Source organism: Littorina saxatilis, linkage group LG4, assembly GCF_037325665.1.
Source record: "Littorina saxatilis isolate snail1 linkage group LG4, US_GU_Lsax_2.0, whole genome shotgun sequence".
In the NCBI taxonomy this organism is placed as follows: Eukaryota; Metazoa; Mollusca; class Gastropoda; order Littorinimorpha; family Littorinidae; genus Littorina; species Littorina saxatilis.
Window position 1 is genome coordinate 40,627,228 of NC_090248.1, and position 27,656 is coordinate 40,654,883.

At 41.2% G+C, this 27,656-nt stretch overlaps 1 protein-coding gene across 1 annotated transcript; it reads right to left on the bottom strand.

Moving 5' to 3' along the window:
• Positions 1-13,529: 13,529 nt before the first annotated feature.
• LOC138964729 (glycine-rich protein 1-like) lies at positions 13,530-25,222 on the bottom strand. The gene is made up of 5 exons (XM_070336761.1): positions 24,731-25,222; positions 22,500-23,303; positions 20,780-21,027; positions 19,971-20,245; positions 13,530-19,243 (listed from the first exon to the last, which is right to left on the bottom strand). The coding sequence occupies exons 1-5, from the start codon at positions 24,948-24,950 to the stop codon at positions 19,117-19,119; spliced, it is 1,674 nt and encodes a 557-aa protein (XP_070192862.1). The 5' UTR covers positions 24,951-25,222; the 3' UTR covers positions 13,530-19,116.
• Between the last annotated feature and the right edge of the window lie 2,434 nt (positions 25,223-27,656).

Consider the following 27,656-nt stretch of genomic DNA (forward strand, 5'->3'; position numbering starts at 1 on the left):
CAAATTTGGCAAGATGGTGTATGATGACAAGGCCCCAAAAAACATACATAGCATCTTGACCTTGCTTCAAGGTCAAGTTTGCAGGGGCCATAAATGTTGTCTAAAAAACAGCTATTTTTCACATTTTTCACATTTTCTCTGAAGTTTTTGAGATTGAATACCTCACCTATATATGATATATAGGGCAAAGTAAGCCCCATCTTTTGATACCAGTTTGGTTTACCTTGCTTCAAGGTCAAGGTCACAGGAGCTCTTCAAATTTGGATTGTATACATATTTTGAAGTGACCTTGACCCTGAACTATGGAAGATAACTGTTTCAAACTTAAAAATTATGTGGGGCACATGTTATGCTTTCATCATGAGACACATTTGGTCACATATGATCAAGGTCAAGGTCACTTTGACCCTTATGAAATGTGACCAAAATAAGGTAGTGAACCACCAAAAGTGACCATATCTCATGGTAGAATTGAGAGCCAATAAGCACCATTGTACTTCCTATGTCTTGAATTAACAGCTTTGTGTTGCATGACCTTGGATGACCTTGACCTTGGGTCAAGGTCACATGTATTTTGGTAGGAAAATGTGTAAAGCAGTTCTTAGTGTATGATGTCATTGCTAGGTTTAGTTATTTGACCTTGACCCTGAAGGTCAAGGTCATGTAAAGGTCAAGGTCAAGCATGTGAGTCGTATGGGCTTTGCCCTTCTTGTTTCGCGTTGTCGCGCGGCAACGCTGGAGTTTACAGATTTTACCGCATGTTTAAAACGCAAGTACGGAAACACGTCACGCGTTTGCGCGCGTTTTCTTTTGTCGCTGCCGCTGTCGCGGGTACGGAAACAGAACTTACCGCGAGAACGACACTACCGCGAGTACGACACTACCGCGAGTATAACACTACCGCGTGTCACACTACCGCGAGTATAACATTACCGCGTGTCATTTTATGACTTCCATGGCTGAAGGCAAAGGTTGAAATGTTTCCTTGAAATATAAAACAAAAAGGCCTGGTCTGTTCTCTGAACACTAATTCAATGTTTGTCATGCTAACCAAGAACTCAAAACGATCAGAACACACTATCAGAATACATATAGAATGGGTTGCTTCCAATCAAAGTTAGAACACAAACTCACAAGAAGTAAGTTTGCATGCGTTCTCTCTACGGTTATGGTACTCGCGGTTGTGGTACGCGCGGTAGTGTGACACGCGGCAGTGTTATACTCGCGGTAGTGTCGTACTCGCGGTAGTGTGACACGCGGTAGTGTTACACGCGGTAGTGTCGTACTCGCGGTAGTGTGACACGCGGTAGTGACGCTCGCGGTAGTGTCGCATAACCGGAGTGATCTGGAAAGGTGTCAATCTCTCTCTCTCTCTCTCACTCTCTCTCTCTCTCTCTCTCTCTCTCTCTCTCTCTCTCTCTCTCTCTCTCACACACACACACACACACACACACACACACACACACACACATACTGATGTCATCTGACTTACTTGGTATCACAAAATGTGCTGCCTTGCCGGTTTTTGCTGAAAAATAACTCCGAGACAATTAGATTCAATGAATACAATGATACAAGTAACCGGCAAGTCATAAATCCAAGAAGGTGTGGGGACCGACACAAAATAGGCTGGTTGTGGGGTCCGTCACAGAGAAATTAGGTCGAAAGTGGAGTCCGACACAGAAAGTGGGGACCGACACAATGAATTATGGGAACCGTCACGCCTACGTCACAAAAGTGTGGGGGGACCGAACACAGCCAATTTCACTGACTACTTTTGTTGTTTTTATTATTACGGCTGTTTGGATGGCCCTACAATCTTGAAACTTGGGCTGTCTGCTACAGACATGTTGAACTTTTTGCTGGACCACGGACAGTTCCAAGCAGGCATTTTTTGGTAGGATATTTCTTGCCGATGCTACGAATTATGCAGTTTTGCAGTAAAGTGGAAGGCATTCTACCTAATAACGGCTAAAATATCAAAAACCTTCAATCCAACAGCACCTAGGCATGTAGTGTAAACACTCACAGATCTAACAAGACCATTCTCAGAGAGCAACATTGCGTAATACTACCATAAATGGATGTTTTGTCCGCGAATTTTGGCGTGTGGGAACCGAGTGGGAACCGAACACAAAGGGTCAGGGCACCGAACACAAAGCGTAGGGGAACCGTCACAGTGTCACCGGTGTGTATAAGTTCTGTGGCCTGCCGCGTGTGCGCCGCCCATATGGAAAGCCGTTTGGCTCATAACTACGCGCGTAATAAATATTTAATACGCGCGTCATAAATGATTTATTACGCGCGTATTAAAATAATATTTATGACGCGCGAATGAAATAATTTACGATGTGTGTGTGTGTGTGTGTGTGTGTGTGTGTGTAGAGGTTCGGAAAAGAATGTTCCGTTCTTTTGTTCTCTTCTCTTGATGTGTTACGGACTCTTTCTCAATTCTGGACTCACTCTCTCGGACACAACAGATGACACATGTGACAACATCAGCAGGTTACTGGCATGACAAACTTTATTCCTCTGTCTCTCTATCTTCCCTCCTCCTCTTCGCCAACCCGACCGAGGCCGGTGGCTACAAGCCACAACATACAAAGTTGAACTACATCTCCTCAGTCAGCCGAGACACGGACTGAATGAATGAATGACTGAATGACTGAATGACTCCTATGCTGGTACCGGGATGCTATTTATACTGCCTGCGCGGACTGCACTGCAAGCGGCTCTCAGCAATTTCCAAAAGGGCAGTCTGGCACTGCCTGATAGCCAAATCTGTGTTTGTTTAGAATCTTTAACAGCTAATAACTTTACAAAAAATGCACACATTAGAAATCGGTTTGTTGCTATAAAACCAGCGTGAAAAATACTTTTAAAACATGTTATAAAATATAACTTTAGAAGTCCAGATCAAAAAGTAATTATGATTAATTACTCAGAATGAATGACCGATTAACGATCAAAACCCAGCAAAATAAAGATTGCTCAACTCGATCACTTCCTGCACCAAATACAATTCACTTCATTACAAGATGAACTCCTGAACTTTCCATACATGTGTCATACTTGTGGTACAGTGGAACTTATGACAAGTTATGTGACGTAAAAGTTGATGCAGAAACACAAATACTAATATGACGCGTGTGACGTCACGCGGCGAGACACCGGTCGAACCGTCTGAGGGGAAAACTTTGATTTACTCGATCCAAACAGTTATTAATGCACTTTAACTCAAAAAGTATCTTAAGGGAATAAGAAATGAAGTGCACGAACTGAGTTAGATTTACGAAAAAGTTACAATTATGGAGATAATAGGGAAATTCCAGACGTCACCTACTGGGCGCTAAAATTCAGATAGCGTGGGACGTTTGGGTCGGAGCTGATCGAACATTGAAACAATTTAAGGAACAACAGGGCCTTAAAAAGTACTCAAGCACGAACATACAACATAGTATCTATATCCATGCATTATTAACATCTAAAAGTAATATTTATTCTTAGATTGCATAAAATAGCACATGCACTCAATCTATTTTTAGACAGAATCAAACATGGCCGCACCAGTACTTTTTGTTAACAATGAATAGACACCTAACACAAAATGATCGGCAACAAAGACTAAACTGGACAATGACAACAGCTTAACTCTATAATTAGTGACTGGTCACCCTGTCACATGTGTTTCATGTCCCTGCCCAACTTTTACAATCACGAACACAGGTAGCTGGGCAGTGAATTAAATGTTATAATCGTTATAATCGCTCTGCTGTCCGCGGTTTGATCCATGTTTTATTTTTCTTTCCTTAGTGAACATTCGCTCAGTTAAAACTTTATGTTTACTAATTTTCCTCAAACTTCCAAGCGAGCAGAGTGGCTGAGGGGATAAGAGCAAGGCGTGGGTTCCAATCCCACTCTCGTCGATATTTCTTTGTGTGTGTAACGTCTTTCAGTTCAGCACATACACGGAGGCAACTCCTGTCAGTGTGTGCCAAGCTTTATTCATTTCTTAGTAGAGGCAAGCACATGTAGGGGAAGGGCTCCTAATATGGACCGGCTCCTAATATGGACCACCACCAACTAACGGCGCTAGAGCGCTCAAAAAAGTTGTATTCGCTGTATTCACCCTCTTTGGATAACTTGCACATGTCAAAACAGTTGCAGAAACACAAATCTCAAAACCGTTAGGCTTTTTCTCTTTTTTCACTTTTGGCAGCGTTCACTCTAAATTTGCCGCCTAAAACGGACTCGTTTCTGTCTACAGCCAAAGCTTTTATCAAACAGAAATGGCTATATATGACAGCCTAAAACCGTATTTGATACATTTTAGCAGTGTTGACCCCGAGTTTCTACTGCAAACAAAAAATAATAGCAAAATCTCAAAGTATGTGCGAGTTCCCTAATATGGACCACCTTCAACAAATCGAAGAAAATAAAAGCTAAAGGCTATTTTCATTAATTCATTAAGAAGCTTGCTGGTAATAACCTATAACATAGACCATTTATCCATAACTAGCCCTCGAGATTTAAAACAAATGCAACGAAAAGTCTTCTTTTCGTGGAAGTTGATAATTTCACTTATTTTCACTCTGTTTTTAATAAGCTTCTTTAGTTTCCTGGTGTGCTTCAAATAATGCTCTCATGAACCCGAAACTGGCAGATAAATCTAGAGCATATTTTAATTAGGCTGACTTGTACACTAATTTGTATCATGTTATTTTGAAATATAGGGGGCTTTTTACAGTGATTCGTGAAGGCCGCTTCACTGGTCCATATTAGGCGCCCAGGCTCCTAATATGGACCCTTTGTGATTTTTTCTGTATTTAATTTTTGCTGAATGTGTATCAAAGCTATTTTACTCTAATTAGGCCTAACGGTTCACCTAAGAAAGAAGGACTACCAAACACAAAATGAAACTTCTTTGCACAAAAACAAGCTAGTTATCAGCAATAAACAAAAAGTGGTCCATATTAGGGGCCCTTCCCCTATGGTGCATCGACCTAGATATTCTCTAGCATGGTGGGGAGTAACGTGCAGTGCGCATGTCCCGTGACGTATGCCCTTGTTACAATGTGCATGTCTGGCCTAGTGCCCGCTTACTAAGCTCACTAATCGTGTCATCCCCCTTTCTCTAAAGAATGCAAACAAATCAAATGTTCTACTCTCTAAATTATTCCTACCAAGTAATGGACAAATCATATGCAACCAACGTTGTTCCTATTTTTACAATTACCAAACTCTGAAACACATTTTTATCTACAACACCAATACAACATTCTTTATAACAACAGCTGAATGTATTTTAATGATGTGACACACTCAGAACAACACAAACTTGTGTGTGTGTGTGTGTGTGTGTGTGTGTGTGTCTGTGTGTGTGTGTGTGTGTGTGTGTGTGTGTGTGTGTGAGTGTGTGTGTGTGTGTGTGTGAGCGTGCGTGTGTGCGTAAGTGTGCATACAGGGTCTGCCACAAAAGACAAATCTGCACGGGTAGTGCTGACTGTACAAACTTTCTGCTAGCCTACCCAGTTCATGACAAAACCGGAACTGAGAAAGAACAAGTCGTGTAAGGCGAAAATACAACATTTAGTCAAGCTGTCGAACTCACAGAATGAAACTGAACGCAATGCAATTTTTCAGCAAGACCGTATACTCGTAGCATCGTCAGTCCACCGATCGTGGCAAAGGCAGTGAAATTGACAAGAAAAGCGGGGTAGTAGTTGCGCTGAGAAGGATAGCACGCTTTTCTGTACCTCTCTTCGTTTTAACTTTCTGAGCGTGTTTTTAATCCAAACATATCATATCTATATGTTTTTGGAATCAGGAACTGACAAGGAATAAGATGAAAGTGTTTTTAAATTGATTTCGAAAATTTAATTTTAATCATAATTTTTATATTTCTAATTTTCAGAGCTTGTTTTTAATCCAAATATAACATATTTATATGTTTTTGGAATCAGAAAATGATGAAAAATAAGATGAATGTAAATTTGGATCGTTTTATAAAAAAAATTTTTTTTTTACAATTTTCAGATTTTTAATGACCAAAGTCATTAATTAATTTTTAAGCCACCAAGCTGAAATGCAATACCGAAGTCCGGCCTTTGTCGAAGATTGCTTGGCCAAAATTTCAATCAATTTGATTGAAAAATGAGGGTGTGACAGTGCCGCCTCAACTTTTACAAAAAGCCGGATATGACGTCATCAAAGGTATTTATCGAAAAAAAGAAAAAAACGTCCGGGGATATCATTCCCAGGAACTCTCATGTCAAATTTCATAAAGATCGGTCCAGTAGTTTGGTCTGAATCGTTCTACACACACACACGCACACACACACACACACACACACACACACACACACACACACACACACACACACACACACACACACCACGACCCTCGTCTCGATTCCCCCTCTATGTTAAAACATTTAGTCAAAACTTGACTAAATGTAACAAGTCGCGTAAGGCGAAAATACAACATTAATTTTAGTCAAGTAGCTGTCGAAATCACAGAATGAAACTGAACGCAATTCCCCGCAGCAAGACCGTATACTCGTAGCATCGTCAGTCCACTGCTCACGGCAAAGGCAGTGAAATTGACAAGAAGAGCGGGGTAGTACAAGTGTATAGTTGCGCTGAGAAGGATACATAGCACGCTTTTCTGTACCTCTCTTCGTTTTAACTTTCTGAGCGTGTTTTTAATCCAAACATATCATATCTATATGTTTTTCGAATCAGGAACCGACAACGAATAAGATGAAAGTGTTTTTAAATTGATTTCGAAAATTTAATTTTGATTATAATTTTTATATTTTTAATTTTCAGAGCTTGTTTTGAATCCAAATATAACATATTTATATGTTTTTGGAATCAGGAAATGATGGAAAATAAGATGAACGTAAATTTGGATAGTTTCATAACAATTTGGTTTTTTTACAATTTTCAGATTGTTAATGACCAAAGTCATTTATTAATTTTTAAGCCACCAAGTTGAAATGCAATACCGAAGTCCGGGCTTTGTCGAAGATTACTTGACCAAAATTTCAACCAATTTAATTGAAAAATGAGGGCGTGACAGTGCCGCCTCAACTTTCACGAAAAGCCGGATATGACGTCATCAAAGACATTTATCAAAAAAATGAAAAAAACATGTGAGGATATCATACCCAGGAACTCTCATGTCAAATTTCATAAAGATCGGTCCAGTAGTGTAGTCTGAATCGCTCTACACACACACACACACACACACACACACACACACACCACGACCCTCGTCTCGATTCCCCCTCTATGTTAAAACATTTAGTCAAAACTTGACTAAATGTAAAAAGGAGATCGTGTGCTCTTACCTACCATTCCTTTATTTTTTACCCTTACACGTACACGTTTCACACACACCAAGAAAAAATGAAAAACACTGATGAAAATGTTGTTGCCAAAACAGTTTTGTTTATTTATTTTGCCAGAACATGTTATGGATTGGTCACATCACTGTTCGGGCGTATAAAGAGGCACAGAAAACATTACTTTTTCTTCAAAGCAAAATGAAAGTACATTTTTAGACAGACGGCACACACACGGTGACACACACACGTATACACACACGGTGACACACATAGAGAATACTACATGGCTTGCTGTGTCGTACCAGATTTACACGAGTTGTTTTTTAAAATATTGAACTGCGAACGAAAGCGAGCTGTTCACTATTTGACTTGAAAAGCAACGAGTGTAAATCTGGTACGACACAGCAAGCCATGTAGTATTCTGTTTATCCTACATACTGTACTTACGTGTATTTTACTGAAAATGTCCTGCATTCGAGGCAGCTAAATTGAAGACGCTTGTTTTGGAACCTCGATCTCTTCTAAAGCCTCGTGCAATCTATTACGTCAAAGCAAAGAAACGTCATTCTGAAAGTGTGGCGTGGCGTGTTGGTTCTAAAAATTCATCGAGGTAAATTAGCGAGCGCAATTTTTTTTTCTATAATGACGTTTGTTTCGGTGACTTTGGCATCATAAGCAGTGGAAAAACAGGTCCCTGCCAGACTTGCTTGACATGACCTCATTTACATGATATACACACGTGTGATTTGAACGATTATTATCTCACGGGTGTCTCTCTCACGTATGTAGACTAGGATAAACACGTATACACACTCCGTTTCGCGCACGCGACTGAGCTGCAAACAATAAAACGTGCAACTCAATGGTGTAAATTTTGAGTTCCACGAACAAGCAAGCTTATCAAATCAGTTCTTGAGCACATTGTCAACGTAGATAATACGCGCCGAACACAAATTTAACAAGTGAGTAAACAAACGCGAGAGACAAGGGAGATATGTAGAGGTTCATGCCGAGTCTCAGTGATTATCAAAAATAATGGTCGAAGTTAGCGGATCATGAAAAATGCGAGCTTCAGCGAGCCATTTCATGACCGCGAGACCATTAATTGTAATAGTCACTGAGACGAGGTATGTAACCTCTTTATTCCTCCTTTCTTCAGTTATTCAAAGAAAAGAGGAGTTTTTGTGCGAAAGTTTGATCGAATCTAAATCACTCAACCTGTCTACCTGCGCTGGCGATTGAATAATGCGCGGTTGTATAGTTCAGGGAAAATCAATCAAATCTGTTAACACTTCTTGTCAGTTTCCCTGTTTTGGACTAAAATCAAGTACACAGTTATGTTGTTATTCTGCTGTGCCGGTAAAGGCAGATAGTGTGTGTTCTGGTCATGTTTTGGTATCGCTTAGGAAATGTGTGATACTTTGATTCGAACACACCAGCATTGCCATTGGGTTTGTCTCGTCAAAGTATCGAAATACGATCATGATAATCGGAGACGAGAGATGATGCACGCGTGTCTTCGTGTTTTCCAAGCCCTGAGACTTTCGCTGTGAAGGCGTGGGATCTTTTTCGTGCACATGTGTGCACATGGGGGTGTTCGGACACCGAAGAGAATCTGCACAAAGTTGACTCCGAGAAATCAGTAAATCTCTCGCCGAACGTGGGATCGAACCCACGCTGATAGCGACCAACTGGCTACAAAGCCAGCGCGCTACCAACTGAGCTACGTCCCCGCCCATAATGTGTGTGTGTGTGAGAGAGAGACTGGAGTCTAGTGCTAGACCGGTGCTAGATAGAGATTGGTTGCGCGGGTGTGAGTTCTAATGCCAGACCGGTGTTAGATAGACGTTGTGTGTGTGTGTGTGTGTGTGTGTGCACATGATCATAGTCTCTCTCTCTCCAAACACATTCACCGTGCACACGCGCTAACACACCCACACTCATATAATTATGTCTCTCTCTCTCTCTCTCTCTCTCTCTCTCTCTCTCTCTCTCTCTCTCTGTCTATCTCCCCCCCCTCTCTCTCTCCAAACACACACACGGTTAATTTTTCTCTCTCTAAGGTGTGTGTGTGTGTGTGTGTGTGTGTGTGTGTGTGTGTGTGTGTGTGTGTGTGAGTCAGTGTGTGTGTGTGCATGAGTTTGCGTGTATGTGTGTGCATGCAAGCCTTGCAGTCAACCGTTCACAACTTCATTCAGATGAAGATGTAGAAACGTTAACACTGAGCAGCTATTTACCAACTGCATCAGCTGTCACTGACAGTGTCAGTACATGTACACATGCTTTCTATTAAAATGGTCACTCTTGACTTCTCCCTTTACAAATCAAAAGGCCTAGAAATCAAACCTTTCCTTAAAAAATCACAACTTTAATCACTGATACTGAGTGAATTACCCACAAAACAGCCACCCCCAAAAAATATTAATAACTGCTACATGTGTACATGTAGCTTAGGTAGCCGCACGTACTGATTCAATTTTACCCCGCCGACTTTTACCTTTCGGGTTATCTGAAGGTCCGAGGATACAAAAGAGACAATTGACGACTTAACGACAGTGATTACAGCCAGGATCAGGGTATTTTGTTTGGAGGATGCTTTCATATCATCATGATAAATTTTGCGCAACACTTCCTAGGGTGTCTAGAACACGAAGAAGGTCATTTAATTCATTAGTCAATTTGTGTTCAGCAAAAGCCGTCATACTTGGCGTACCTTATCTTGAGTGCATCATCATTCCACAAAGTTTCTGGTCTGTTGGTCAAATATGGTCCTGCTTTTTTGCTGTCTCTAAAATGTGTTCCAAATAACCCCTCCAAAATTGTCAATGACATGTATACATTTTCATAAAAATGGGAATCGCCCTAATCCTGGTTGTAATTGCTGTCTTCAGGTCACTAATGGTTTAAGAGTTGTTTTTGTTATCCCCAGACCATCAATCAATCAATCAATGAGTCTTATATCGCGCATATTCCGTGGGTACAGTTCTAGGCGCTCTGCAGTGATGCGTGTGAGATGAAATTTTATACGGCCAGTAGATTGCAGCCATTTCGGCGCATATTTACCTTTCGCGGCCTATTATTCCAAGTCACACGGGTATAGGTAGACAATTATTAACTGTGCCTAAGCAATTTTGCCAGGAAAGACCCTTTTGTCAATCCGGTGGGATCTTTAACGTGCACACCCAATGTAGTGTACACGGGGGGGAGGGTTCGGACACCGAAGAGAGTCTGCACACAAAGTTGACTCTGAAATAAATTTCCGCCGAACCTGGGATCGAACTCACGCTGACAGCGGCCAACTGAATACAAATCCAGCGCGCTACCAACTGAGCTATATCCCCGCCCCACCATCAGATATAGTCCCAAAGATAAAGGTCTGAAGGGTATAAAATGAGTGTGCGTTTATTGTTAAACCTCATATTGTGCAATCGCCGATCCCCGGATTTGGAACACATTTTCGAAAGAGCATGAAAGACAGACCAATTGATCGACAACCTCGCTTCGTTGTGAAATGATCATCCACAAGCTGTTCACTAAATGTACACGTTATAAGCTCTTTTGTTGGTGGCATGTTTTTTGGGTCTACTGAACATGGAGAATACTGCATGGCTTACTGTATGATTACACCAGCAGTATTATGCGTATCCTACATTCTGTACGTTACGTGCCTTCTGCTTCAAACTTTCAGAAGTCAAAGTGACCAAATTAAAGACGCGTCTTCTGGAACCTCGATCTTTTTTCTCAAAGCCTCGTGAAATTTCTAACGTCAAAAGCAAAAAAAGACGCCAAAAGTTCAAAACATCTTCCAGAGAAAACAGCAAACGCAAAAGTGTTTTGAGAACGAAGTTTGTCTCGGTGACTTTGTCATCACGAACAGTAGCAAATAAGCTCCCTGTCCCGACTGCAGTTTGACCCGACCTCATTTACATGATATATATGTATACACGTGTGAAGAGATGGTTTCATTATTACACGGGTAGGCTCTCTCACAAACGGACACAGTTTTGTACTTGACACTATAACCACCTTCAAGTTTATCCCCGAGTACGCTAGTACTTGGGCTCAACAGACTTTGATTGTGTGTGTGTCTGTCTCGACTTAACAGCTTATTGCTGGGAAACTAGGCCTACTGGGCGCAGTTCGTTCAAAAGTTGATACACTAACTTGATAATAGGTCCGATTGATCGTATTAAAACTTTATAATGTTACCTGGGACCTAAATGCGAAATAAACCACAAAAACGACTTGGCGGTGGGAGGAATTCACGGAGCAACAGCCAGCCAGGCAGCCTGATAGAACAGCCAGCCAGCGGATACTATCGTCACAAAAAGACGTCATGACAAAGTTACACGCAAAGCGAAAGAGACTTTGACGTCATTTACTTTTGTTCGGAATTTTCCGTCTGTTCCTAGCTTGTCAGTGAAGACCTGACGTGAGTAAGCTTACCCAAAACGTCTTTGTTCTCTATTCACATTGCAGCTGTGAAATAATCAGTCTTGTGTCTCGGTCGTGTAGGTACAGAGTTTGCTTCTGCAATCATTGTGTTCGTGTTGATGACGGCTTCATAAGACAAATCAGCGAATCTATCGTGAGGAAGACGTTTATGTACAAATCACCGAACCCAACCCATTTTTTGTGTGCATTTTTCTGAAGAATAAACATTAAACTGCATGTGGTTAATTTCATCCGTTTAATGCTTGTCGAAACGAGCCATAAGGCTTTAGAATAAAAGATTTCACGCATTGCTTGGCCATCTGATCACAGATGAGGTCGCAGTTTGTAGGTTGAATCTATGAATCGGCCAGAGATAGATCTGCATTTCTGGTCAGAAACAAACATTCATACCACAGGCATTCCAAACATTTATATTGTTAAAGTTATGAAGAGGGTCGGCAGTATATTTTTCACTGTGATCAAATAAAAGAGAAAGGCCAGTCACCACGCACATCCTCGGCTCGCATGCAATGTATTTATATAGCAAAGGGAATGCCTGTAATTCACACAGAGCAATCACTTGGTCTTAAACGTGCACAAGACAAAAACTTTCATACTGGGGGAGCGAGCCAGTCTGAAGAGTACTCGGGTCCAGCGCGAGCGTTTTTACATTTAGTCAAGTTTTGACTAAATGTTTTAACATAGAGGGGGAATCGAGACGAGGGTCGTGGTGTATGTGTGTGTGTGTGTGTGTGTGTGTGTGTGTGTGTGTGTGTGTGTGTCTGTCTGTCTGTGCGTGTGTGTGTGTAGAGCGATTCAGACCAAACTACTGGACCGATCTTTATGAAATTTTACATGAGAGTTCCTGGGAATGATATCCCCGGACGTTTTTTTCATTTTTTCGATAAAAACTTTTGATGACGTCATATCCGGCTTTTTGTAAAAGTTGAGGCGGCACTGTCACACCCTCATTTTTCAATCAAATTGATTGAAATTTTTGTAAAGCAATTTTCTACGAAGGCCGGACTTCGGTATTGCATTTTAGCTTGGTGGCTTAAAAATTAATTAATGACTTTAGTCATTAAAAATCTGAAAATTGTAATTAATTTTTTTTTTATAAAACGATCCAAAATTACTTTTATTTTATTCTTCATCATTTTCTGATTCCAAAAAAATATAAATATGTTATATTTGGATTAAAAACAAGCTCTGAAAATTAAAAATATAAAAATTATGATCAAAATTAAATTTCCGAAATCGTTTTAAAAACAATTTCATCTTATTCCTTGTCGGTTCCTGATTCCAAAAACATATAGATATGATATGTTTGGATTAAAAACACGCTCAGAAAGTTAAAACGAAGAGAGGTACAGTAAAGCGTGCTATGCAGCACAGCGCAACCGCTACCGCGCTAAACAGGCTCGTCACTTTCACTGCCTTTTGCACTAGCAGCGGACTACGGTCGTTGTGAAAAATTGCAGTGCGTTCAGTTTCATTCTGTGAGTTCCACACAGCTTGACTAAATGTAGTAATTTCGCCTTACGCGACTTGTTTATTTCCGATTCTGCAATTTTTCTAATCCTGCAGTTTTCTTCTGACGTGGGCACATGTGCATTACGTTAGAAAAATTGAAACAATTTCATGAGCTGGGAATGTTACTTTAAATGTCACATGAGCTGCAGAATAACGAGAATGATAGTGAAAGAATGGCAGACGTGCAACAAATTTAAATCAGCAATAACATATATTAATCCAAAGAATTTTACTCCTTCATTACAAAGAGAAGCATGAGAATACCGCCATATTTAATACAAATCAAAAAGAAAAAAACTTCCAATAAAAGGTCTCCAGCCATTTTTCGTAATTCTGGATTTCCTTGCTAATGCCAATAACACACACACATACACACACCCATTCTTTGTTCCCTTCTTTTTGCCAGAATAAACCCAACCTGGAAATCATTACCACAATAAATGCAGAAACTGTCATCTACATAATAAATGGGAAACACCAGCACCAAACTAATATTGCACAACAACAACAACAACCATTTCAATCTGCGCCTTCTTTGTCCTTTTTAAAAAAACCTTTGAACAGCAGCAGAATCCCAGTTAAAGAAACTTCCAGATTTGTGTAACCTGTCAGATCTACAACTCCGCTGTCACAACGTCACGCTCATAAGAAAAATACCTAAGCTTAACTCAGTGTTAGTCATTTCTGCAGTGAGACTACAGGGGAAGCTACTGGAAAGGTACTTATCATGTGTTAGAGAGTACAAACTCTCAGACCATCGGAAACCATTGCCACGGTTACGTAAGCAAAACTGCCGTTCTCTTTTCTGAGTTAGACACGTTTCCCTTTAAAGACTACTTGGAGAATGTGAAGGAATGCAAAAACATTTTCAAGGTTGCTGTCAGCTCTTTATCTCATGCATATACTGCTGTCAACTGCTCGAGATAGGCAGTTTGCAACTTATAACTAAAATGAGATAGGCAGATTGTTCAGAAACCAAAGAAGTTTTTTGCGTTTTTCTGAAAAACTCTAAAAAAAAAAATGACATAGGCTTATGAGCGTGACGAAAAGTTACTCTACGATTTTGTGTGAATTTCAAACATCACACCACTTGAACATAATTTTTACATTTACTGGCAGTACTGCTTTCAACAACGAGAAAAAAACTGTTGTTGTTTTTTAGCAATTTTATTATGTGTTCATTAGGAACGATGCAAACCCAGATAATAATCGTCAACTGGTTCCTACTTCTTTCGACAATTTTATTTTGTGTTGATTACAACGCAGCATAAACCCAGATTATATAACTCTTAATGCAAGTTAGTTTAAGCTTTCTTCTGCAGTTTTACTTTGTGTAGATAAGGAGACGACCAGGGATTTGACTTTATCTTTGAGCTGTGTAATGAAAAACCATGTACAACAGTAGTCACCAGTGTGGTAAATGGATGAACAAGTGAAAAAATGAAATAGGTACTAGGCCAGCTTAGGTAGCAAAACACCTTCCCCTTTAATACTGTATGCATAAGACACATATTGAGAAAAAATACTGGATAAGCAAGCTGTATGGAACTTGCTGATTTAACAAAGAAGTTAAGTGACAAGACTATATTTGAATCACCTCCCTCACACCAATTAGCCCAAACATGCATCAATAATATCAGAGGAAGTAACAATACCTGCTGCAATTAGACCAAGCAGTCACCTTTATAATACAAACATCATTTTATAAAAAAAAATCTAAATAACAGGAACACTATCGAGTGCAAGTACAGTCAACCTGCCCTGACAGACCACTTCTCGAGAACAACCACCTGTCCAAAGCGACTACCCCAAAAGATCAAAAACAGGCTTTAATAAATTTCTCTCTATAATTCACCTTTCAATAACGACCACCTGTCTATAACAACCGGGGGCCCGGGTAGCTCAGTGGGTAGAGCACTGGACTTGTGATCCTAGGGTCGCAGGTTCGAATCCGGGCCGGGCCGGACACGGGTCAACTTTATGTGTAGACTTAGAGACGGTACCCATGTTCCACCCCTGTGTCACCACTGTGGCACGTAAAAGACCTCGGTCATTCTGCCATAAGTGCAGGTGGCTGATTACACCTAAACATGCATACACCTGGGTAGCGCGACTCTGTTGCTGCTAGCTTTCCACTGGGAGGAAGCGACCCGAATTTCCCAGCGATGGAATAATAAAGTAATGAAAATGAAAATAAACTTGTTTTGCTGGCTCCCTTAGGTGGTCGTCATTGGCAGGTTGGACTGTACATTGCAATACCAAAAGTCATCCTGAATGCACCTAAATCCCACAGAAACAAAAAATAATATCGCTACAGCATACTTCCCACAAATTAATTTGATGCAACACATCGAACGCAGAAGAAGAAGAAGAAGAATTTGATGCAACAAAAGATTGGTGAATATCTACCCATAGGTGTCAACCTATACGGTTTGGCCGTATTGCTGTACGGGAAAAATGCATTTTTTACCCAATACGGTGTATAGGAAAATCTATACGGGCAAAAGAAGAATATACGGCGAAAAGAAAAAATTACAGCAAAGTTAAAATGAATGATAACAATGGAGATTGAGAGACAACGATCGACGCTTTCATGCAGACGACTCTCAAACGTTGTCATTGCGCATACTCAGACTCTTTTTCCACTTGACTTCCTATAAATCACTTCCGGTTTCCGGTACATTCTATCAAGCGTCGATCAACAAGCATGGCATCGCAAAGTTATCCTCCAGCTAAAAAGCTGAAAACTACATCGCAAAGTGGATCCGGACGACATCTTAAAGAGTGGGAGAGCCCAATTTTTAACAACGGTGCATACGCTGGATGGATTAAATCTTCATCAGAAGGCCCAGACTACTCGTTTTGTGTCCCATGCAGGAAACATGTGAAAGTGCGTGCCTCTGGATTTTACGACCTGAAGAGCCATTTTTCAACACGTGGGCACAATACAATTTTATAAGGTCTTGAGCTGTCTAATAAGGTTTTGGAAGGCCTCATATAAGGGCAACACCAATGATGGGTTGACACCTATGTCTACCATACCATACTTTCAGGACTGTATGGATTTTTCTCATTTTTATCTTAAAGCGAGGGTTGGCCCTTTTACAACGAAGCGCTTTGTAGTCCTGAAAATACAGTTCCTATCATGTCACAGCTTAATGAGTCTGCTCCTGCAGTAAAACGTCACCTCAGTCAAGATTTAATCTGTGTGTTTGTGATCACATTTATCTGTGATCGCAACCATTTCATGCACACCGGCCACCACCAACAGACACACACAAAAAGACAAAAAATGTTAAATAAGATTAACTGGATTTTGCACCATCCCCATCACTTCAAAACAGTGAGATAAACAATTGACCATGATATGAACACACATAAGGATACACAAAATCCCAACAATAAAAACAACCAGAAAATCCATTACAAACAACACAAAAACATCCAACTGATCTTGAATCAAAACCATACACAGACAGATTAACTTGCATTCAATTTCCTAATTTTTCATTTTCACAAAATTACAACAACAAAAACAAAAACCAGAAAATCAATTAAAAAACCCAACCCCAACATCAAACTGATATTGAATCAAAACCTTACACAGACAGATTTACTTGCATTTCCCTATTTTATTTTGATTCCTCTAGACTATTGTCAGTCCCAACAGCTTTAAGAACTATATTCCCTTTACTTCCATCATACTTTCTTGGTGAAATTTGTCTCAGAAAAATATGACAACTAATAGACGATTTTCGAAAATAACACTGTCAGAATTTACAAGCAGAAGGGAGTTGCCCCCCGCTAACTAACCCTCATACAAACAACCTTAACGGAAAACACATGTTTTATGCAGTGTCCAATCGATATGATGCTTTTTTTCTTTCTTCTTCTTCGTTCATGGGCTGAAACTCCCACGTTCACTCATGTTTTTGCACGAGTGGTTTTTTTACTTGTATGACCGTTTTTAAACCGCCATTCAGGCAGCCATACGCCGCTTTTGGGGAAGCATGCTGGGTATTTTTGTGTTTCTATAACCCACCGAACTAACATGGATTACAGGATCTTTTCCGTGCACACTTGGTCTTGTGCTTGCATGTACACACGAAGGGGGATAAGGCACTAGCAGGTCTGCACATAATGTTGACCTGGGAGATCGGAACAATATCCACCCTTAACCCACCAGGTGGCTGCGGCTTGAACTCACGACCCTCACATTTTTCTTTCAAAAATGTGCACATCGGAGCCAGGATCGTTGCAGCAATCTCTGAGCACGCCCGACAGTTATCCACGTTGCCGTGACCTCAACCTCAAGCAAAACTCACGCGACCTCGAGCATAACACGTTTTTGGCTGACACTCGGAGCAAGCGATCTGGCATTGCTGCAACATATCATTAGCACATACTGCATAACACACACGTCGGAGTCTGTTATTTGTCCCGATCATTGTTTTAACGGATCGACTATGTTTTTCCCGTTTGACTGCAGCAGGTCACTCAGAATTGTAGTAACTGTGTAGTAACTGCATGTGTGTAACCTTGCTGAACTTTCTGGTAGCTCGTTCAGAGGCTCGCATTTGCAAGAAGGAAAACGTCACGTTGGTTTTCTAGAGTCTTTATTTTCCAAGTCCGTTGGCAATGTCAATAATAACGGATAACGCATGCGCAGTATGACAAAAGGATTGCTGTACGCTCCTGATTGGTGCGTATTCTACATAACAAAGCGATGCATCTATCCCGCAGCAAAACTCGTCTGCTACAGATAAAAATACAAAAAGTTCACAGTTAGCCGGTTGCCTGGTTTGGTCAGCAAACAAGTCCAACAGGAAGATACCTAAAATACTTTACTGCCATCGGCTTAAACTATAAAACTACATACAAGAGTAATCTAACTTGGTTCCCTGACTATTACAATAACACTGAGTGAGTGAATGAGTGTGTGTGTGTGTGTGTGTGTGTGTGTGTGTGTGTGTGTGTGTGTGTGTGTGTGTGTGTGTGTGTGTGTGTGTGTGTGTGTGTGTGTGTGTGTGTGTGTGTGTGTGTGTGTGTGTGTGAGACTATTAAATAATTAATCTACAATAATAACGTTACATTAATTTAACATACACAATAATTACAACAGACAAAATAATCACTCTGTCACATGTGTACCAACACGCTGGAATGCAGGAGTTAGATGGACGTTACAGGAAAGGACTGAAGCTAACAGTCTGAGAGGATATATCCGTACCTGGTCAGATAGAGCCATACGAGTGCGTACGGATATATCCGTACCTGGGAGACAATGAGTTAAGGTTGTTTGTATGAGGTTTTGTTAGAGGGGCGCAACTCCCTTCCACTTGTAAATCCTGACAGAATTATTTCTGGAAAACGTCTACACAAAATCAAAGTGGAAAAAAAATGTTCACTCTGTATCATCTATGTCTTTGTTTTCCGATCTTCTCCATCCCATTTCTTTTTTAAAGTTTGTTTATTTGTTTGTGTTATGTTACTCACTGTAGTTTGCAATAATTAATTCACCACTAACCCATTCATAAAACAAAACATATCATACCTATGTTTACTGCAATTCAACAACGTGTAGTGCAATGGGCAGGCCTCGCCCCGATCATTCCATCATCCAGTACAATCCCCCCTCCCCACCCCCACAGAAAACGTGTAATCACAGATATTTTTCACATTTCAATCTTAACATTCAAACTCCACCAACTGTGAATACTACATCTCGCACACTACAATCTTCATTAAAGTTACCGACAACTCCATGACCTCACGGTGACCTTGATCTGTCTGAGGGTCACTTGGTGAGCATTTGCTCATTGATATTGGGTGCCAGGTTATCCATGTTGACTGGTCTAAAGATGACCTTGATCAGAGCCTTGTGATCACTGGACATGATAACCTCCAACTCGAAGTCTATATCTCTGTGGAAATAAGATCACATAGGATATTAGTATTATCCAACTATACATGTAGTTAGATACAGGGGAGTTCCACTATATCGTGTACTATTACATCGCAAATTCAGCTATATCGTGATGACATGCTTGTATTACGAATGAAACACTTACCATTCTGACTAACAATTGAGGTTAAGACCAAACCAGCATGCATCTCTGACAGAAGACACATTTTTGAGCGAGTACTGCTAAAATATTCCAGATACAATATATATGTAATCAAAAGATTGAAAGCATCATGAATTACTCTTTGCACACATGTTTCTACACCGACCTCTCCACGCCATTCTCAACTTTGACTTGACTCCAAATGCAACAAGAAATTCCTCCGAGGTAGGAAAAACACCCCCGTCCTTACCATTCTCACTGCCACCAACTGAGAAGGTTATTTCCCTTTGACCATTAATATGTCCCTCTATAAGTCCTTGTAGAATCTTAATCCACCAATAACTCCCTAACCGTGTGTTTGACTGGTCCCAATTTTTGTAAGGACCGTCTCAGGAATGTATAGAACCTGTTCACCAAGTTTGGTGACGATCGGTCCATTCATTCTTGAGATCTATATGCGAACACAAACACACAAACACACAAACACATCGACCGAATCCTATACACACCCCTATACCGGGGGTGTAACAAAAAAACGACCCACTCATCCTTTCGCACTTTCCATTACCTAATCTGTCCATACCTGAACACAACTGGGCGCACATCAGCGTAATATTCCCTTCGCTCGAAGCTCAGTTCTTCCGACGAGTCGGCGTAGTACATCTGATCAAACCAAGAATCATCTGCAGGGTGATCGATGTTTCCCGGCGCTGTGATTCCCACGCCCACCCAGTTGCTATGGTGATTGAAGTTGAACGGGGCTGACCACATGATGACCAGACGACGCCCCACGTCTTGTATGAGCCAAGAAACGGTTCCACAAGATCCCGTTGCCGTGCCTGAAGTTTTGCGAGCAATCTGGGAAAGAAAGGGGAATGAAAAAGGGGGAGGGTAAAGAAGGTCTTTAACTTACGACTTGGACGAGAAAGATAAGAGCTTACCTGGGTTGATGTAATTAAGCGAATTCTTGGAAGGACTGTAATAAAGCAAAATTACAGTTTACATGAGCCTATGATTGCAATGTTTGGAATAATAAACTTACACACACACACACACACACAGACCCGCAGAGGAACGCACACACACACATACACACACGAACCAATACTCTGAATATGAACAAAAATGTATCAAGAAACATTGTTGACACAGACTTTTTTAATTATCATGCTTACAGAGCATATTGGAGACACACAGCAAGCTCTTTTTTCGAAGGCTTAATCAAATGACAAAAAAACAGTTCCTTAATTAAGTTCATGGAGGTCTATTTGAACGCAGATGCTTTTGACAGACAGATATGCTTGTTAGATCTCACTCAACATCACACACACACACACACACACACACACACACACACACACACACACACACAACAATCCTCATCACACTCACCATCACTTCTCTGGCAGCTGGTACAATCAAAGATGGTGCCATCGACAAGGCGCCTCCTTTCAGCTGAACATGGGGACGGCTGAGGTGAAACCGAGTCCAGTTCTCCACCTCAATGCCGACAGTCACCCGGTACCCATCCTGCATCAGGGTGTGTGTGGACGTTCCCGCCAGACTGGTGCCAGAGGAAATCGCTGAAGCTGCAGCCACCGTGATTTCTTGCTGAGAGGTTGTCAGTCTTGCGTTTTGCTCTGCAATATGAAATAAGAAATGTGACCGTATACATATACATGTACAAGTTCATTTCATTTCTTTCATTTCATTTCATTTACTCTACTATCCCAATGATGGGAAATTCGGGTCGCTTCCTGACCCAGTGAAAAGCTAGCAGCAATGAGTCCCAGGTATGTGCATGTTAAGGTGGAATCAGCCACTGTGGTGACAAGGGGGTAGGACATGGATACCGTCTATGAGTATGCACATAAAGTTGACCCATGTCCGTTCCTGCTGGGATTTGAACCTGTGACCTTAGGATCACAAGTCTAGTGCTCTACCAACTGAGCTACCCGTTCTCTAAAAATGTTCACGTTCAAGCAGCCTAACAGTAACAGTCTAACTTATCACTCTAACATCTTGTTCTGTAATATGTCACAAGAAATCGGACAGTTACAGTTCTCCAAAAAACAGTTCATGTTAAATGGGCACTGTCTGCAGCGTATCAACCGTGAACAGAAACAATGGTCTCGACTTTAAAAATACAGTGGTACACCTGTGTCATGAGGTCCCTCTGATTGAAAAGAGGACACCTGCCAAAAAAGGACTTTCTCTATTATCTCGACCAAATGGGGCGGGGATGTAGCTCAATCGGTAGCGCGCTGGATTTGTATCCAGTTGGCCGCTGTCGGCGTGAGTTCGTCCCCACGTTCGGCGAGAGATTTATTTCTCAGAGTCAACTTTGTGTGCAGACTCTCCTCGGTGTCCGAACACCCCCGTGTGTACACACAAGCACAAGACCAAGTGCGCACGAAAAAGATCCTGTAATCCATGTCAGAGTTCGGTGGGTTATAGAAACACGAAAATAGCTTCCTCCGAAAACGGCGTATGGCTGCCTAAATGGCGGGGTAAAAAACGGTCATACACGTAAAATTCCACTCGTGCAAAAAACACGAGTGTACGTGGGAGTTTCAGCCCACGAACGCAGAAGAAGAAGAAGAAGAATCTCGACCAAATTGTACCTGTCATGACAGGCCACCTGTAATGTAGGGACACTTTTGGCTGGTCCCAAGGGTGTCCTTTCACTGCAGGTAGTTGCATCACATGTATTTTCAAATACTTACAGTTTGATGTAGTATAAATAACATGTGATTAGAAAACGAACTTTGAAACTGGGGAAAATATCAGATCAAAGAACTCCGAGACTTTATAAACAAGGCACATTACCTCAACCACCTAAAAGCTGAAAAACTTCCAGCATTATACCATAATCATTTAGCTTATTCTGCACTGTTCTTTTTGTATTTGGGCCAAAATAAGCACCCCCATACATACATGCATCAGACAATATCCTTTCAAACTCCACTCAACACAAACATTTCAGTTAATTTTCAGTAATCCTTTGTTTTTTAACTTTGTTAATTTTCAACACAAAATATAAACAACACCACCACCACCAGCAACAACGAAGTCTTCAGATGGCTATTTAAAGCAATGCTACATAACCTACCATTCCTGGCAGCTCTTGGATCACCGCCATCACACCAACTAGGGTTGTCACCGACTCTGCCAGAAGTATCACCGCTCCGTTTGTTGCCGTGTCTGTCAACCTTGCCTCTGTGTTTGTTGTGTGATCCTGGTTTGGTTGAATCACTGCCGACTGTGCTGAATGGTGGAAGGTAGCCACCATCACCTGTCGGTTTTGTGCCATTTCCTTTGGGTTTAGAACCAGCTTCCCCCTCCTCCTCCGTTTCAGTGAGCTTGGCCACCAGACCACCGATGCCCGCTCCAACTGCACTGCCGGCTGTGCCAACTGCAGCCGCTCCCGCCACGCCCAAGCCTGCTGCGCCAATGGACTGCAGCGCAGCTACAACCCCTAGGCCTACTCCTGTGGTTGTTGCCGATGACATCAAGCTTGCCGCCACGGATCCTGCGATGATCCCACCAGCTCCGAACCCAGCCGCTGCTATGGCAACAGGGGCTGCAACCACTGCCGCCAGACCCCCGAGCACGGCTGCTGGAACGGTATATGCTGCGATTCGACCTGCTCCTTTTAATTCATCATCAGTGTCTTCTGGTTTCCTCTGTGTGTCCTTGCTTTTGTCCTTGCTGGCGTCTTTTTCTGGCGTTGTTTTTCCTTCGTCTTTTGGTACCTTATGATCGGTAGGTGCAGCTGTTTGTCTCCTTCGTACTGCATCCTTCTTTGAGTAGTGAGGGGGGTCAATGCTGGTTCCTTCGTCAGGGTATTCTTCCCTGAGTGTCTCATTGCTGACTGAATGTCTGAAGTCTTCACCCTTGTGTAAAACTATAACGCCTGAAAATGGAGCGTGTAAAAAGTAAATTTCATTTTTGTCAAAATAAACTGTTGTCTAACAAGTGAACTGCAGTGTTGCATATAATTTTAATCATCAGTGAGACTGTCTAATAGGTCATACTCATATCAGACCTGTAAGTATGATCATACATTATACAACAAATATTCATCCTTTATCTGCCATTGGTTTCCACATCAAATTTTGTATGGAGTTGCTCAATGACTACAGTGAAGTGTCATATGTGACCCTCCACCACGAAATGAGTCGCATGTCACCTCGCGCGGTTCTGCGCTAGGCTTAATATAAGTCCGGGGGAACTGTGGTAAAAGTGTGAGGGTCACCTTAGTCACAGGCTTATAACTCAAAGAGTTTTCGCTCTTTTCTAAAATGGTTTTCACCACTGGATAGAGCATAAACAAACTCTTTAAGAAAATGTAAAAATATGAAAATCATGCAAAGGTGACATGCGACTCATTTCGTGGTGGAGGGTCACATATTTCTGTGAAAACAAAGCAGCTTTGCAGGCCTTTTTTGAGTACGTACCAAAAGTAACAATGAATTATAAATGTGTGCAAGAAAAGATTTCACATAATCAAAAACATGACGTTGCTATAAGGCTTTCTTTTTACATCCTATTACATGTATAGTCACTTCATCACACGCGATAACGTATCTGACTTTGTGAAATGCATGAAATTGTACCTAGACCTGAATCCCACTGCACCAGCCCCTGATCTATAGAAAGTACCTTAAATTTCTTTGTTGCAAAAACAAAATTGTTTAAAGGTGCACTCCTTTCAGCATAATGATTCAGCTCATCATCTCAGATTGATCTGGTCAGACTTACATGGGATTATATATGCTGTCTGTGAAGGGATACTTTTTTCTCTCTCTCTTTCTCTGCTAAGGGATTCTAACAAATCTCGGAAGAAAGTCTCTGCTGACTTTCAATTGTTTCTTTCACAATTTCTGATGTTTTATATATATATATGATATATAGACGTACATGCACATCCCTCAATCCTCCACTTGCATGGTCACATACCATGCACCATAAATCAAGTTTATCAACACCCTGACTGCTTAATTGCTATATTGAGTTGGGAGTTTTTCATGAACTAATTCATCTAAACAAAATTACCTGTGCACAGAGAACACCCATGCTGTTCATTTTGGTGTGGGACCAATTATAACTAGAGGATCGATGCATGGTCTTATATCCCATGTAAAATCCTGGCCAGATCTGAACACAGGCGGAAGGTATCGTCCACTGGACTACTACTATCACAGAAAGACAGTAGTCTTTCTGTGATAGTAGTAGTCCAGTGGACGATACCTTCCGCCTGTGATCTGAAATGGGGTGCCAAACTTTTTCACGGGAAGGACTCAAGGGGTGAGCCTTAATAAAAACAGATTTCAGACTTACTCTCATCCGGAACACTATCACACATGCCCTGCACCCTTCGGTAGCAAGATGCGCATAGAACTGCTTCGTTCAGTACCAGAAGCTTCTGGAAGTCTGCATTTGGATTCAGCGTCCCACATGCTGTCAGCTCATCACTGCTAAGGTCTGATATTTTGACCTTTCGCTCAAAAGTGAAAATTAACTTTGAACAAACAGCACAGTGACTGCTATTCATCTTCATTAAAAATACACAAGGTACATTAGAGACACGGAAGAAACCCAAGTTCAAGTTGCAATTTTTTTTGTTCTGAAGCAGACAATTTCTAGTCCACTATTTTCACACAGGCCGAAGGACCATCTGTCGTTTTGACATATTGTATACATCGGTAAAGTTGAATCTACATCGTCTTTCTTTAATGGTACTGCAATTTTTTCCTCTGAGCGAAGTAATATATGCGTAGGATCATCAACACAAAGTGGTTTCTGATAACTGTATTTTTAGCAGCCATTCAATCCAGGGGGAATAATTCCTACTGTCAGTGTTGGGCGCAAAGTAAGAATCCGGGGCAGACTTGGAATAATCGGGATTTCCCGAAACCTTATTTGATTTCCAACAAAGCGCCGCATTTCCGGAAACGAGCTGCCTCGTTCTAGAAATGGCAACCCTTCGACTGGCACAAAAAAGTATACCCTTTTCACAGGTCATGAATAAGGTATATGAAAAAGCAAGGTCTTATACAGGGGAAGTCTGGGGGGGGGGGGGGGGGTACACTGTGTAACAATTCTCTCAGTGACACTCAGCGCATGCAGCTAGCAGAGACATCCATGCAGCTAGCTAGTTGCTGCTGTCTCGATCTATTTTGAACACAATGATTTTTTTTCTCAGAGTAGAGTAAGAGTAATACCTAATATAGCTGATGGGGTCTATGTCGACCAAAAGAGTGGGATTCCCTGTAGGTGGAGTTCCTGGAGGGGGATTCCCTGTATACAGGGAATCCCACAGGGTGGAGTTTTTCAATAAAACTTGCAAACCATACTCGAATTTCTAAGAAATATCAAAAAAGATTGAAAAACATCACATTCTACCGATGTCGCCAAGCATCACGTGACTTTCAGCGATATCAGCGACACGCTACACTGAGGAACTAAATCCTGTACGTGGTATTCCCTGGCTGTATACAGGGAATCCCACTCCAGGAACTCCACCTACAGGGAATCCCACTCTTTTGGTCGACATAGACCCCATCTGCCCTAATATGCTGGACTCGCAACGAAATATACAAACAAATGACAATGAACAACGTTTTGACTCCTAAAGGTCTTCAACAGGTTAAAACTTGAAAAATTAAAACAACACTACAAAAACAATACAGTGTTAGTTTGTTACAACAGGCTGAAATCATCTTTAATTTGAATCAACATTTCAAGTGCAACAATCGATCACATTAATATAGCGCACAGACTTGCACATCACGTTTTAAGAGCCTAGATAACCATGCAGTGACAAGAGCCTACTCAGTAAAGGGACGTAATGCTGTCTCTGCATCCCAGAGAGACTGTGTGAGTTTAATATATAATCAGTTAAGACTGAGTGAAAAAATATTAAAATCGATAGTTACCAGTGAAAAGTAATATCGGAACACTCTTGTTGTGTTTTGGTTGTTGTAAAATGTAAGATCTGAAACGTTAAAAATTACGTAAAATGGGTGCGTTTTGGTCGAGTGGGATGGGTCGTTGAACTGTGTTGTTACAGCCCGCCGAAGTTATCAAAAGCGTTTTTGCTTTTCGTAATTCGGTTGGTTTGGTGCGTTATAAAAGGCATCTGCTTTCTCAAGACTAAGCATTGATCACTTTAAAACACAAGGATCATCATAGGCCATCATGACTTGTGTCATTTTACATCGCATTCTAAGAAAGAGCAGAATTCTCACTATGCGCGCGGTACATTTCTAGAATCGCGTAGCGCAAAGTTGGAATTCCTACAATGGCGGCCATTGTTGGAATTCCAACAAAGCGCAGGTCATTTCCGGAAAAGCGCCGATGACGAGATGGGTCGCAACATCAGTGTTCCGACCCATCTCGTCATCGGCGCTTTTCCGGAAATGACCTGCGCTTTGTTGGAATTCCAACAATGGCCGCCATTGTAGGAATTGCAACTTTGCGCTACGCGATTCTAGAAATGTACCGCGCGCATAGTGAGAATTCTGCTCTTTCTTAGAATGCGATGTAAAAGGATACAAGTCATGAGGGTCAATGATGATCCTTGTGTTTTAAAGTGATCAATGCTTAGTCTTGAAAAAGCAGATGCATTGTATAACAATGACGGTACCCACCGTTAATTCAATTTTCATCTTCAGTTTCACAAAACAAAAAATGAAAAACGACTCAATTTTCAATATTTCGTTTTTCAATCTTCAATACGGTAAACAGAAAAACAGTTCACTTCCGTTTTTCAATATTTGATTTTCAATTCACAAATCAAAAAACGAAACAAGGTCTACTTCCGTTTTTCAATATTTTGTTTTTCATTCTTCAAAACGGTAAACAGCAAAACAGTTTACTTCCGTTTTTCAATATTTCATTTTCTAAACGATAAACAAAAAACAATCAACTTCCGTTTCTTCATTTTTGTTTGAGTGCGAAGCACAAAGCCCGCGTGATAAATACAATAACGGGATGCTCCCTCAAGTTCCCTGGCGCGCAAATTAAGATGGCACTGGAGGAGTATCAGCCCATGATAATTGCTCTGCTAAATAGCGGGGAGACATACGAAAGCGTGTCAAACACACTTCGAAAATCCGGGTTGGAAAGAGGAAGTTCGGCGGCCAACCTTCGGAAATTTTGTAAGGATCGTGGGATCAATCCCCGGAGCCGGACTGTGGGCGACCAGGCCTTGGATACAATGGTGTCCAGAGCGGTACAGGAGGTACAGTATAATAATAATAAT

Bases quoted from the DNA above. Each gene is read 5' to 3' on its own strand.
- LOC138964729 (XM_070336761.1), bottom strand. From the start codon at position 24,950: ATGAAGATGAATAGCAGTCACTGTGCTGTTTGTTCAAAGTTAATTTTC. The intron at 20,246-20,779 runs GTGAGTGTGATG...TTTCTTTCCCAG, and splicing joins CAGCTGCCAGAGAAGTGATG to ATTGCTCGCAAAACTTCAGG. The intron at 19,244-19,970 runs GTATGGACAGAT...TTATTTCCACAG, and splicing joins GTGCGCCCAGTTGTGTTCAG to AGATATAGACTTCGAGTTGG.